The 14765-nt window shown below is 47.4% G+C and overlaps 1 protein-coding gene across 1 annotated transcript in view; it reads right to left on the bottom strand.

Moving 5' to 3' along the window:
- Nucleotides 1–14765, bottom strand: part of LOC102428524 (IQ domain-containing protein H) — a 124595-nt gene that overhangs the window by 14881 nt on the left and 94949 nt on the right. The window contains exon 12 of the mRNA XM_023764583.1: nucleotides 5432–5602. Within this exon, the coding sequence (XP_023620351.1) occupies nucleotides 5432–5602 (171 nt within the window). The remainder of the gene's footprint in view (nucleotides 1–5431; nucleotides 5603–14765) is intronic.

Below are 14765 nucleotides of genomic sequence, written 5' to 3'. Positions count from 1 at the left end.
ATATGCTAAGTATCTGGTTGGCCATTCAACCAATCAAAGCGTTAATATGCTAATGATATGCTAAGGCCGCTCAACCACTTGCTATGACATGCACTGACCACCAGGGGGCAGAGACAGTCGACTGGTTGACCAGTTGCTATGACATGCACTGACCACCAGGGGGCAGATGCTCTGGCTGGTAGGTTAGCTTGCTGTTGAGGTCCGGCTGGTCGGGACTGAGCAAGATGGGCTGGACATGCCCTGGAGCCCTCCCACATCTCTCCCTGGTCCAATTGTGCACCGGTGGGGTCCTTTGGTCTGGCCTGCACCCTCTCGCAATCCCCTCGGGGCCCTCTCGGGGGGATGTTGGAGAGCCAGTTTCAGCCTAATGCCGCAGGCCAGGCCAAGGGGCCACACTGTTCGTGCACCGGGCTTCTAGTTTAAAATAAAAACTGACCAACTGACCAATCAACCTTTTCTTTAGAAAGGGACTTGACTCAGAAGACCTGGGCTTTGCCACTTACTTAACTCTATGACTTTGGGCAGCTCACTTAACTTTACACAGCCTCAGTTTCCTAATCTGTAAAATGGATATGATAACCCCTGTCTTCTTTATTTCTCAAGATTATCAGGGGTTCAAATATGCTCATTTCTATTTTAAGTGTAAAACATTATACAAAGATAAAACATCATTTGTAAGAGGGTAACTTGTATAATCTACTCTCTTCGGATGCTGTAAAGTTCGCCAAGGACATCACGACCTAGATGGGTTTTATAGTATCAGAAGCCTCCTCCACAACCACCGGTCCATTCAGTGCTCACTGAGTCTCGGCCAGGCTCAGAGCAGATTAGAGTCCAGTGGGTAATGGCAACAACCTCATCACACAGGTAGATGAAGCCTCTTTTGGAAGATGAGCTTTCTCTGTGGCCAGAGACTTCTTCAGGGATGAGCGTAAGCTCTACTCTGGGGCGGAGTCACTGATGCTCAGCCACTGCAAGGCAGGGTGGATAGCACAATGGTCAGACACACAGGCCCTAACGTCTGACAGGCCTGGGCTTACACCTTGGCTTCCACACTTGCTTAGCATCTCTTAACCTTGGTCTTCTGATCTAAAAACAAGCATAATAATAGCACCCGCCTAATATGTGGGTTGTATAAGGGTTCGTGTAAAGCACATGGGGTCAGGCTTGATACATTCTGGACGTTCTGATCGTATTGTTATATGCACTATAGTTACCTGCTGACCCACCTGTGTTCCCTAATAAAGTTGGAGCTCTTTGCTACTCATCCTATCACCTCTGGGCTTAGTGTCTGGCACAAAGCAGTTACTGACTAAATACTTGCTGAATTTACTTCTAGTTGATTTTTGCTGAAAGTATAACTGATAGCTAAGGTAATGGCTGATGAGGACTTAGGATGTGACCTGTCACATTATTACTCCTTCCTAAAAGATTCTGCAAGAACAAGACCTTTTAATGGAAGGCTGGGGTGTGGAGGGATGGGCCCTTCCTATGTCCCCTTACAGGACCTGTCTCCTCCCCGCTATGCACGAGGCTGCCTGGGCCAGGCTTGGCAGAGAGCCCCACTTTCCAGACCCCATAAAATCAAATCCCTCAAGAGAACTTGAGGGTCATTTAGCCCCCCTTCTTTTACAAACGAGGAAACTGAGGCAGACAGAGGATCAGAATTCATGACCCCTGACTTCTGACCAGTGCTCCTCACACCAAATTCCCACCGGCCACATTGGGAATGCGTGGGAATCCCAGGGTTAGCCCTTTCTAGTAAAACAAGGGGGAGAAAATAGAAGACAACACATTATCGGCAGAAGTCTAGTTTTATGAAACTACCTTTCTAAATCACAATCTAACAAGAACGCTTCCAGCCAAATAAAGGAAGCTGGAAATACTCCTTTTCACTGGAGAATATAATTTTGCTTCCGCCACAATTTAAATCGATTTCGTTCTGAGCACCGGCACTGGAAGTGTGGAGCATATTCTATTTTTGCCATGATACTTGTTTTGACAGTGATGCATTTCAGTTGACATAGTTGAAATCCTTATGTAATAAATCTCTGCCTGAAAATTAATCATGTTTATAATATTCTGAGAATTAATAACACCCATTGCTCAAATCATTAACTTAAAAAAGGAGCTTCCAAAATCTGTTCTCGGCAGTAAGGGACCACAAACAAATGAATGTTTGATAAAATAATCCAAGTAGCAGTTTAACAAGCGTAAACTTGAATGCGGCTGCAATAACACAGAACTATTGTTTAAGGGTTGGCAGAGGCTGATGGGGTTCTTATTTCAGTTACGAAGCAGGCATCCACATGCATAATGAACTGCTCTCTGAATTATTAATGTGCTGCTTATTTAGCCTCATCTGTCTGGAAGATAATGTATCCTAACTCTAATGAGTGATTGGTTTTGTATATAATTACAGTAGCAGCAGTAGTGGGGGAAATGTGTGCCTTCAAAGGAGGAATTCTAAAAATAAAGTCATCACATAAACTTGGTGGTTGCTGCATTCTATCAAAATCAAACCCGAAGCATCGGAGAATTCATAATAAATTACAGGGGACAGAATCATTATTAACATCATAATTTAACACAAAAGGTTTTACTTAATCATTCATTACAGATCGTGTGCTGTTAAAAATGCTTATAAATGACTTGGGTTGTTTGAAGATGTTTGCAAAGATGGTCTCTTTTGGCCACTCACCAACTGCGGTGCGGAGGGGCCCACAGAGAGAGAGGAGGCGTAAAAACAGGTCGGAAAGGGTAACCCCTTATGCCTATCCTGACAGAACGTTACAGTAAAAGTTGTTAGGTGACTTCTTTTCATTTCTAACACATGCACCTCTGGGACTCATCACGTCTTGTTTCTGAATTCAATGGGTCATCTGTGGAGGGCCCTGGGTCAGAAACCCATGCACCTGGCCTAAATGGGTCTCAATGACAGTTCTTTGCCACCTGCTTCAGACATGGGACGACAGCTCTTCTTCAAGTCCGGAGAAGTTTTTGCTTCCCCCATGCATAGCATGTTACTTAAAGGGACCGGCCCAAAGGAAGCATTTTCCAGGCGTTAATTCTGGATGGGCCCTCATTATGGTTTCATCTGTGTGGTTCCTTTCTCTTCCGTCTTCAAAGGGAGCTGTCAACGGACTGATCATAAACCTGACAGCATCACAGCCTGTTCACACATGTTCAGGAAGCTTCAGTTTGATGGTCAATTGCACTGTGTGTACACTAAGGCCCATCGGGTCTCTTGACTTTTTAAAAATCACCTATCACGGCTCTGGCCCGGTAGCTCAGGTGGTTAGAGTGTTGTCTGGATATGCCGAGGTTGTGGGTTTGATCCCCAGTCAGGGCACATGGAAGAACCAACCAATGAATGCGCAAATAAGTGGAACAACAAATCAATGTTTCTCTCCCCCTCTCTCCCCTTTGCTCTCTCTCTAAAATCAATTTAAAAAGATAATCGCCTATCATGTATGTACACGTGCATGGGAGCATGTGTGCGAACACACATGCACAGTGGCACTAGGGTGAGAACATTTATTTATCTTCCTAAAACCAAAAGCACTTTCAATTTACCCCACGTCAGAAAACCTGCCTAGCTTTCTTCAGTGATTGCAGAGACATTTGAATTATTGAAGATCATAATGCTTCCCTCTTGAGTGCAGGCAATTCCTAAAAGTGTTTAAGACTCTTGATCACAGGAGAATTCCCATATGCTGCCTGTAGCTGGGACTGAAACCTGCAGGCAAGATGGGGACAATAAAAGAGCGCTTCTCATTCTAAGCACAACTTCTGCTTACGGCCTTCCGAAGCAACATACTTAAACGGAGCGAATTGTCGTGGCAAGTCTCCTGTTGAACACTAACACAGCTTCCAGCTTCCTTTTAGAAACGTCACGGAGTTGGGTTCGCTAAGCCAGAAGGACTCCAGTTTTACGGCTGTCCTTCCCTCTAGCATTGAATTTGGGATCGATCCTGGAGGTCCCTTTGGTTGGATGAAGGCTATAGGTGGTGTTGGACCTCAGAGCTTCTCAGCAGGTCCTGGGGCCTGATGAAAGCGGGTCTGTTTCTCCTCCCGAGTCCAGCTCTACTTCTCTTCTTAATGAGCAGAAAGATCAGGGGGGCTCCTGCGAGCAAGGGTACCCCACACGACAGGTGGGTTGAGGAGGAGAAAAAGGCTGCTACCTAAGTCCCCCAGGACATCTGGCACCCTCTCCAGGCTACCCTTCCAAATGTACACTGCGTTCCTGTCAAGGAGGGTGACACTGGGGACCCTGGGGGACTGTCAAACAAGGGCTATTTAAGTCCAGAGGCATCTCCGGGACCCAGAGAGGCTCAGCAGAGGTGGGAGATACTGCTCTGAAAAGGTACCTAGGGCACCAGTGTGGGGTCCTATTAGCCGCTGGCATTCCTCTTTCATCTGTTTGGTATATTTGGACCTCAAGTCAAGCTCCCTTTGCAAAAAGGGTATGAAGCCCACTGTTGCGAGGCAGAAGAAACCTCTGGCAGCTGTCAGAGCAGCTGTGGCCGAGCCCCATCCCCTCTCATATCCCAACACACTAAGGCCCATCTGGTCTCTTGACTGTTGTTCTCCTTCTCCATGACTGACCTAGCCCACCGTCCCCATGGAGATGTACCCTCTGTGACCCAGGGATCTGAGGCTGGCAGACCTCCGCCAGCCCCAGGACTGCTGGCTGACAGGCGGACACGTGTGTCCGATAGGCCTCTGGCCTGACCCACCAAGGGGAAGTATAGGGAAGGGAGATGACAAATGCGGTTTTGGACAGTGTGACCATGAGGACTTTATAGGGAAGTTCTGGAGACTATATTGGGTTTAGGAATCTGAAGCTAAAAAAACATGCGGTTAGAAAAATCTGGGTTTTGTCAGAAGTTGCTGGTAATGGAAGCAGCTGTACTTGCCCAGGGAAGCGAGCTGAGGAGAGAACCGAGGGAAACACCACACAGATGTAAGCCTGGAACACCCCGCGCTCTCCCCCTCCCACCCAGACCCTCCTCCTCCTGGAATGCCCTCTCCCCTCTCCTGTGCATTTATGGTCCAGACACACATTTTGAAGAGGTGAAGTGACTTGCCTGAGGTTCTTTCCTCTCTCTAAACCAGTGGTTCTCAACCTTGGCTGCACATTAGACTCACCTGGGAATCTTTTAAAAATCCTGATTTCTGGGCCTCACCCTCCGGAAATTCTGTTTCTTTGCTACTAAGGTGGTGGCCCCACCCCATAACAAAGACACAGAATTTCCGGAGGATGAGGCCCAGAAATCAGGATTTTAAAAAGATTCCCAGGTGACTCTAATGTGCGGCCAAGGCTGAGAACCACTGCTCTAAACCGAAGGGCCTGGCACATCGCGAGAGCTCAGGAAGCGGAGGCCCAGTGCTGCCGAACACGGGAGCACCGGCAGCTGCTGTTGCTTACCGGCACGGACAGGGCAGTCAGGGGGCTCTTCTTCTTCTCTTCCTTGGGGAAGCGCGGGGGCACTGTCAGGGTGCTGATACTGCAGTCCAGGTGGCCGTCGGTCAGGTACAAGGCGAGCTGAGTCAGGGCCAGCTGGTCGCTGTACGCCAGGTCGAGGCCTGTTGCCCACACCTGATTAAAGCAGGAGGGTGGCGGGGAGAGATTAGCCACAAGGGGGAGGAAGCCACACCCACCCAGCCCGGCCCAAACCACACCAGACCCAACTGAACCAGCGGGTGGGTGTTTTTGCTTCTGTTTCTACTTCCTGCAGCGGAAGGATGGCACCTCCAGTCTGGGTGGAATCAAAAGAGTCAAGGTTCTTGTGGGAAGTTCCACAAGGGAAGGCGCCTGGCTACGGCAGTCTGGTCGCTGTGCCCCGAGCCACGGTGCTCCTGTGGACTCGGAGTTGTCTGCCGTTTCTAAGATGGCCATGCAGTGTTTTCCACTGAGAAATGAGACTGGACAGAAGCGTGAGGGGATGGGCAACTCACGGACAGCAAACAGAGGGGGAAGAGTGAGCAAATATGAGAAAAGGGCAGTTGGCCCTGGTTCCGGAAAAAGCAGTGCTGGCCTCCGGGGGAATTGCAATGTGACACTTAAGGGAAACTTGAGGTTGGCATGTCCGTCTTAGTTCCACCACTGCTTTACCGTGAGAGGCAGGAAAGTCACTTTGCTGCCCCACGATGCCATAGTATCCCAGCTGGGAAACAATGGTAACACCCACAGGCTGAAGTGCAGGGTTATTAGAAGAACACTGTGACGCAATCAAAGTTAGAATGCTTTGAAAGTAGACATATGTACACTATATGTTACTACAAGCTACTACTTAGTGACGGGCACTAAATCCTTGGACATATTTACTGAGCATCTACTAGGTGCTGCACTAGAGATGGCAAAAGTGGGTCATGTACTACCTCCCCCCTCCCCTTGCTTGCCCTGCTATCCCCAAGCCCACACTGAGGCCAGAGCACGCTAGAGTCCTCCTCAGTTCGATGCTCAAGGCATATTCCTGTGCTAGGCATCGGGGTGTCAAAGGTAAATGGGCACAAGTTCTGGGATCAAGCAGGGGAGCCCAGAGACATACGTATTCAATTAATTACAGCACAGAGCAGCACTGGACATAATAAAGGGGCAGAACAGAGTGCTGCTGAAGCGGAAAGGAAGGACAGACTGCGTTGGTCCAGTGAAGTCAGGGCTGCATCGTGGAGAAGTGACATTTGAGCTTTGAAAAGCAACACAGACATGACTGCCTCCTGCGTACCGAGTGCCTACAATGTGCCAGGTGCTTCACAACCACCCCAGATCTTTATGGCACCCTAAAGAGTAACACCCCCATGCCATAGATGGGGAAACAGAGGTTCCGAGAGGCACCCAGTGCCACCCAGCTAGGAAGGGGCGGTGCTGGGACTGGAACCCAGTTCTGCCTGGCTTCCGGTCCACCCTCTTCCCATTCCCTGCTGGAGGCGACGGCGCTGGTCTTGGCCCACCCAGTCCTCTCCCTGTACCAGTTTCCCAGTCAAGTTAGAAGTTAAAGTTGCTGAGGATCAAAACATGTTCTGGTTTAATATAATCCATGCCACGGAAATGTCTTGCGGAGAAAACATGAAGTATTGTATTTCTGGAGTATGCTGTAATTAGCAGTAATGCATTTTCACTGTAGGAAGTTGGAAACGAACACATTTTCCAAAGACTTGATTAAACATTTTTCTTCCTCTTAGAAGGCCTCCATGTGCCCCCCACACCAACTCGGTATGGCAAAATACATAATACATCTGCCCTAGAGTGGACTCCTCTCAAACAAATCTAGCAGCGAGTGACTTGAGTAAGCATTGAATGTAAATGGCGTCATTATAAGGATATTAGGAGGTCAAGCTGTCAGGGCCCCTTGCTAAACTGAAGCTAATTTCAGGAGTCATATTCGCACAGCAATGCCCTTTTATAATAGCAAATAAATCACATTTGCAACAATTGTTAAAAACTAACTGCCAAGTATCTGTTGCAGCTGTAAATATCCTATTTGTCAACTTAGATATTTCCTGCTGTATGGCATAACATGCAAATCAGATGGGGACAGCCACTCTGCCTTCGTACCCGAGAGGGAACTTGCTGTCCTCACGTGTCAGGCAATTTTCTCAGACCCCTGATCTTGGTGTTTTAGTGGCCTGATCAAAGGGAAGTAAATACAGCAAATGTGATGAATATCTATGTTAATGATATTAATGCGGTGGTGATAGGGTGTTAACGAGAAGGTCACCATTTAAGGCAACGGTTCTCAACTGTGGGTCACGACCCCTTTGGCGGTCTAACGACCCTTTCACAGGGGTCGCCTAAGACCATCCTGCATATCAGATATTTACATTACGATTCATAACAGTAGCAACATTACAGTTATGAAGTAGCAACGAAAATAATCTTATGGTTGGGTCACAACATGAGGAACTGTATTTAAAGGGCCAGAAGGTTGAGAACCACTGATGTAAGGGAAAGAGTGAGAGCCAAGGAGTCAGAGGGCCTGCATCTGGCCCTCACAGAGAGTGTAAACTTGAACAACTTATTTAAGTTCCCTCCAACTCAGTATCCTTAAGTGCAAAAGGAGCAAATGATAACATTTATGGGACTTTGGAAACAAAATAGAATAAATGCACATAAAGTTGCCCATCACATGATAAAGTTCGATACAAATGTTACTTACAATTATCAAACGTCTCCTGTAGGAGGAGTAGGATCTTAGGAGACACATTGTCAGTGGCCTGTGTAGCTATAAGATTGCTCCATTTAATAACTGTTTTCCCCATTCATAATCATGGTGTGCAACCTCACAACTCAGTGTAGTAGGTGGTTAGGTTTGGGCAAGATTGGTGTTACTCTAGCTCCATTTGACCACTGATAATACCGAGATCAAAAATGGTTTCAGGCCTGGCTAGAGGTCTCAGTTGGTTGGAGCATCGTCCTGTACACCAAAAGTCATGGGTTTTCTTTCCTGTCAGGGTACATACCTAGGTTTTGGGTTTGATCCCCAGTTAGGGCACATCCAGGTGGCAACTGACTGATGTTTCTCTCTCACATCAATGTTTTGTGTGTGTGTGTGTGTGTGTGTGTGTGTGTGTGTGTGTGTGTTTATTGATTTCAGAGAGGAAGGGATAGGGAGAGAGAGACAGAAACATCAATGATGAGAGAGAATCACTGATCAGCTGCCTCCTGCATGCCTCACACTGGGGATCGAGCCTGCAACCTGGGCATGTGCCCTGACTGGGAATCAAACCGTGACCTCCTGGTTCATAGGTCAACGCTCAACCATTGATCCACGCCTGTCAGCCTCGATGTTTTTCTCCCCCCCTCCCTCTCTCTAAGAATCAATTTTAAAAAACAAACCAAAACAAGACATATCCTTGGGTGAGGATTCAACAAATATAGGGAGCTTCAGTGTTTGCCTAAGATCATAGAGCACCGGCCAGAGTGCTGGTCTTCCAGAGCCAAGGCCTTTGGCTTCCCCAGGCTGCCCTGACCCCTGGGCTCACAAGAGAAATAGAACACGTTTGTTTCTTTAAGCCTTTCGTCGACAGCAGGCCTGCCTGAATTGCTCAGATAATGGTTCTGCTCTCCATCTGGATTTCCCACTGCAGACGCCGCCCGAGGCAAGCTTGTTTTGTGTGCAGGGGCTCCTGTCTCCCCCTCTAGACTGTCAGCCCCTTTGGGGAAGCTGCAGAGTCTGTGTCTTCCCACGGCACCCAGGGCACCCAGTGTCCGGGGCAGGGTGAGGCTCCCCTTCACTGTGAACTCCTTGGCAACCTTTCAGGAACAGGGTGGGTCTCCTGAAGCTGGCTTCAGATTCAAACGCAGCAAACATTCACTGGGCATCTCCTCGGGGCCAGCCCCCGGCTTTCCCACACACCTCACGAACCCTATTCTTGATTTGGGACTTCAATGTTCCCTTCAGAGTCTCGGCTCTCTCTGCACTGGATGCGCCCATCACAGGTCAGAGGAGTGCTGATGGCGACCTGCACAAAGGCACCGTGAGTGGGGATGGGGAGGAGGGGGTGGGTTTTTAGATGTTCAGGAGGTGGCTTTGATATGACTTGCAGGACTTGTAATGGCCAGCTTGATAGGTTAATTGATTAGATCTGAGGGTGAGGAGAAGACATCACTGAAGGTTAGAGCTGGGAAGACCCTTAAAAATCATCGAATACCATCAGTTTACTTTATAAATGGAGCAACTCTGGTCTGAGAAGTGGTTTGCCCTAGGTGACCGAGCCAGGTACCGACGGTGTGGGATGAGAAACCACGGTGTTCCAGCTCCCACTCAGAAATCACTTGTTGATATTGTTTGACTGATGGATGATATTCAAAAATCATTTTGTTAAAAATGGCTAGAATACCAGAGAGATTTACACCAAGGCCTTGAGAAGCACAAGCAACATAAAAATACTCATCTCAGCATTACTTGTCATATTGAAAAATCGCAGCTGTCCAACATCTAGGCCTTGGTTAAGAAGCTTATGACACATTCAAGTGATAGGCTAGTCTATGGGATTATCACTGAAGATAATGATTGTGAATAACGTTTGAGGACATAACAAGATACCACAAAAGAGCAAGGGAAGGATATACAGTCGTAGGGGCAATGTGACTTCCACTTTGCAAAAATAATATTATGCATAGAAAAGACGAGATGAGCATATAACAAAATGTGAATAGTCTATTGTTAATACTAGCAGAATTATGGCAAGTGCAATTACATGGACTTTCATGTATTTCTAGATCAATGTATTTCATGATCTAATATGGAAGCCACTAGCCACTTGTGGCTATTGAGCCCTTGAAATGGGGCTGATTCAAACTGAGATGTGCTATACACGTAAAATACATACCAGCTATCGAAGACAAAGGAGATAAACAGAATGTGAACTATCTCATAAATAATACTTTATGCTGGTTACATGTCTGAGGCTAATATTTGGGTTATATTAAATGAAATATGTTCACCTATTTTTAAATGAGGCTACAGAAAATAAAAAGGACACATGTGACTTACATTCTATTTCGATTGAATTGGCTGGGAAAAGTCCCTGGCACTTCGGCAGGGGCAGGGCCAGAGGGTGGGTGGGGAGCAGTGCTGCGGAGGCCCGGCTCTCCATTGCCCTCGCCTGGGTGCAGGGCTCACCGCAGCTGCCTCGGGAGGCCTGGGGCAGAGGGGCCAGAACACAGGGCAGAAGGCAAAGCCAAGAAACTACAGCAACCTCATTGTTTTCACAAAAGCGTGTGAGAACCGGAAGACAGGGTCAGGCAGAGGCAAACTTGCCCAGAATTGTTCTGTTCCCAGGCTCTGCGTCCTGTTTGGACCACAAGCTTTGGGGTGCTTCTGTGTGGGGAGGTGTGGCAGAGAGGCCCAATATTGAGCCCTTTTTGCCTTAGGTGTTCCAGGCAGATGGAGGCGGCCTGCTCACCCCTGCTGCTTCTGCCTCTCGCCTGTGACAGGCAGGATGGATGGGTGGCAGAGCGTGCAGATGCAGGCAGATGTGCCCGGGCCTATATTCTGTGACTGTCTCCAAGTGCAAATAAAGTTCTGTGGCAAAGGTCTTGCCAACCTCCTCTTATGGGCATCAGGGCAGGGATGGGACCTAGAGACTAATTTATAGATCAAATGACTCTAGAATTTCAGAGCTTTAAGAATCTATAGATGCTTTGCAGACCCATCTTTAGGTTTTCTTTTCTCCTCCCCCTCCTCCCTCCCCCTCCTCCTCCCCCTCCTTCCTGAGGCTCAGGAGGGTGACTTGCTAAAGGCCCCAGCCCTTGGTACCAGGGTCTGAGACAAATAGCAGTGATCCTCGGCAGGTCATCTCTTTGGACTGCACTTTCCTCAACTAGTCACTGGGGATACCAGTCCTGGTGGACCGCCCCTCGGTTGCCTCCAGATGCATCTATGAGGCTACCTGGGAATTGTGAACATTTCTCACTCGTGGAGAATTTTTGAAGAGACTGGTCCTCAAATAAAGGCAGCCGAGAGGTGCAGCGCTGAGACTCCACCGTCCACAGAGCCGGCCTCCGAGTGCAGAGGGTGCCGCACAGCCCGCCCTCCTCAGCAGTCCCCACCTGACAGGAAACCCACTGCCGGGCCACTTGTTTTTTTCTGGAGCGAGACCAAGCCCTCAGTCAGACCCATGGTCCCCGTAGCTATGCCGGAGCTGTAGAGGCCAGGCCACCTGCCCGCTCCTCTGCTTGCTGCCTCCCCCCCCCCCCTCCCCGCCGCCCCGTCCTTACTGGTTTGGCTGCTCTACAACGGTGGAGGCCATTGGGAATCCACTGGGACGTGTTGAGCAGGAAACTGATTGATCTGACATATTTTTAAAGGGGGTTGTGGTGAGGAGAAGGGACCATGAGGGGTCAAGGATGGGAACGGGGGTGGGGGAGCAGCCAGTTAGGAGGCTATTGCAGTCATCTGGGTGGGAGATGATGATGGCTGGGCCGACGTGGTGATCGTAGAGGGTAAAAGAAGTGGTGGAGGCAAGTGGCTTGGCCGGAGTGGGAAGAACACTGGACCAGAGTTGGCTTCAGTGGGAGAGGTGACCTTGCCCTTCACTGTCTGCGTGATCTCAACTTCCTTCTCCGCTCTGGGCCTCAGTTTCCTCGTCTTTGAACACAGACCTATCTGTGATGGTCTTTATCTCCAAGGGCTTGTGAGGATCAGTGACTACACGAGATCTGGGTGTGGCAGACACAAACCTGTGTGACTATCAGGAACAGAGCCTGGGGCGGGCGTAAGAACTCCCTTGTCTAGCTCTTGACTTCAGTATTCTTGCCCACTTTACAAAGGCTGTGAGTACATTCACGTCTTCTCAGATGCTGTTTAAAAACAAGCCCCAGAATCCTGGCTTTCAGGTTGAGAGCATACTTTTCTTTTTAATTGATTTTTTTTACAGAGAGGAAGGGAGAGGGATAGTTAGAAACATCGATCAGCTGCCTCCTGAATCAGTTGCCTCCTGCACACCTCCTGCAACCAAGGTACATGCCCTTGACCGGAATCGAACCTGGGACCTTTCAGTCCGCAGGCCGACGCTCTATCCACTGAGCCAAACCGGTTAGGGCGAGAGCATACTTTTTTAGTGATGTCTCTTCGCATTTGATCTTTCAATCCCCAGGCAGCATCAAGCTCTCCACTGTGGTAAATAACACACCTGATGCTTCATTTTAAAGAAGGTGGTACAGGACACTGTAATAATTTTCAGTTAATACAATGTTAATGTGATTATGATATTTGTTAAGAATTGTTTAAGTTACGTAAAAAAGTCCATAGGCAGAGGGGATTGCAGCCTCTTGGCAGGTTGCCATCTAGTGGCAGCTGCTGGGATGGCCCAGTCTCTTGGAGAGGCAAAGAGCTGCGGTCTCTGCTGTACCGGACAGTCATCCTGGGCCCTGATCAATTGTTGAGACTCTTAGTATTCATACTGGAGGCCTTCCCTTCTGTCTCCATTGACCCTACTTATCCTTCTTGGCACGATTTAAATAACGGCCCCACAAGGCTGTCTCTGAGCAACTAGAGAGCAACCATTCTCTGCGCCATCCACCCTGGACACTGCCTTATATCGGGCCTTTGGACTCCGGGGCCAGAGGCAGCAAAACATCTGGGCCCTGTCATTGAACGTTCAGGGCTCAGAGTCCACCAGGCCTCGGGCCTCCATGATTTTCAAAGGCCTTCAAAATGTTTGGATTCTGGGGCAAAAAAAAAAAAAAGTTACTGGCTTCCAAATAAGAAAACTGCAAAAATAACAATAAACATTTTAAAAAGATCAACCACATTGACATGTCAGTTAAATGCAACACAATTGCTACAGTTATGTTTATTCCATGAGAGTGCATTTAATGCATTTGATAGCATGTAGGGTGATGGAATTTCTAAAACAAAAAACACTCAGGGCTCAGAGAGGTCTTAAACATCTCTGTCCTACAGACCTGAAATGCCCCCTGTCATTCCCACGTCCTCATTTATGGATGAGGACCCTGGGAGGTGACGGACTCACTCAGGTCCCTCAGGTGGGAGAAGAGCTGGGATCAGAGCCCAGGTTTTCTGGCTCCTGGTCAGCTCTGTCCATGACACTGAATTAGCAGCATTAATAGCCCGATTTCTTCAAAGCCAGGAGCTTCTCTGTGACTTTGGGAAATTTTTCAGAATATGCAGGAACAATATTCAAAATTAATTTGGGGATCCAAAGTGGAAAATATTGAAATTAAACCTGCATCATCAACAACGGCATTTATGGTTTCCATTTTTGTAAAAATATCACAAATCTCTTCAGATCCCCTTGCTTTCTCTGCTACCTTTTCCAGGTGCCTTCTACTTCCTCTATACATTTACCATCCTCCCTCTCTTACTTTTAAGACTGATGGCCTCACTGATATTATTTGTATTATTGTTTTATATTATTTGTATTCTTTTTTTTTTTTTTTTTTTTTTTTTTTATATATTTTATTGATTTTTTACAGAGAGGAAGAGAGAGAGATAGAGAGTTAGAAACATCGATCAGCTGCCTCCTGCACATCTCCTACTGGGGATGTGCCCGCAACCCAGGTACATGCCCTTGACCGGAATCGAACCTGGGACCCCTCAGTCCGCAAGCCGACGCTCTATCCACTGAGCCAAACCGGTTTCGGCTATTATTTGTATTCTTAACATACAGAATTACTCATCTTTTTTTCTTTTTATGTATTTCCTTAATTTTTTATTATGAATTTTGGGAAGACCACTTTCATATTTTGACAGTAAGCACTAAACCAGTGATGGTGAACCTATGACACGCGAACTCATTTTTTTGGTAGATTTTTCTTTGTTAAATGGCATTTAAATATATAAAATAAATATCAAAAATATAAGTCTTTGTTTTACTATGGTTGCAAATATCAAAAAATTTCTATATGTGACACGGCACCAGAGTTAAGTTAGGGTTTTTCAAAATGCTGACACGCCAAGCTCAAAAGGTTCGCCATCACTGCACTAAACTGTAATAAGCAGGAAAACCCAATTGTTATAACCTATCAGGTTTCTAGGACCAGTAATTGTAAATGCTTCTTCCACAGCAACTCGGTATAGTAATCCCATGCTGTAGACAGTTATTCTCCTCCTTTAATTTTCACGCTATAAACGTCAGGGCTGGTGAGTGATATGCTTAGTTGAGAAGTATTCCTTCCAAGTCACTATAAATAATCTCTAAAAGGATTTTGTGTGGATTTTCAAAGCAAAAAGCTCCTGTTCTGTAGCTCCCATCAGGAGGATTTCTGTGCCTAGACCAGGGGTGGGCAAACT

Source organism: Myotis lucifugus, unplaced genomic scaffold (genome assembly GCF_000147115.1).
Source record: "Myotis lucifugus unplaced genomic scaffold, Myoluc2.0 scaffold_338, whole genome shotgun sequence".
NCBI lineage: Eukaryota > Metazoa > Chordata > Mammalia > Chiroptera > Vespertilionidae > Myotis > Myotis lucifugus.
Note: the sequence above shows the minus strand (reverse complement) of the source record. Positions and strands in the feature narration are given on the sequence as shown.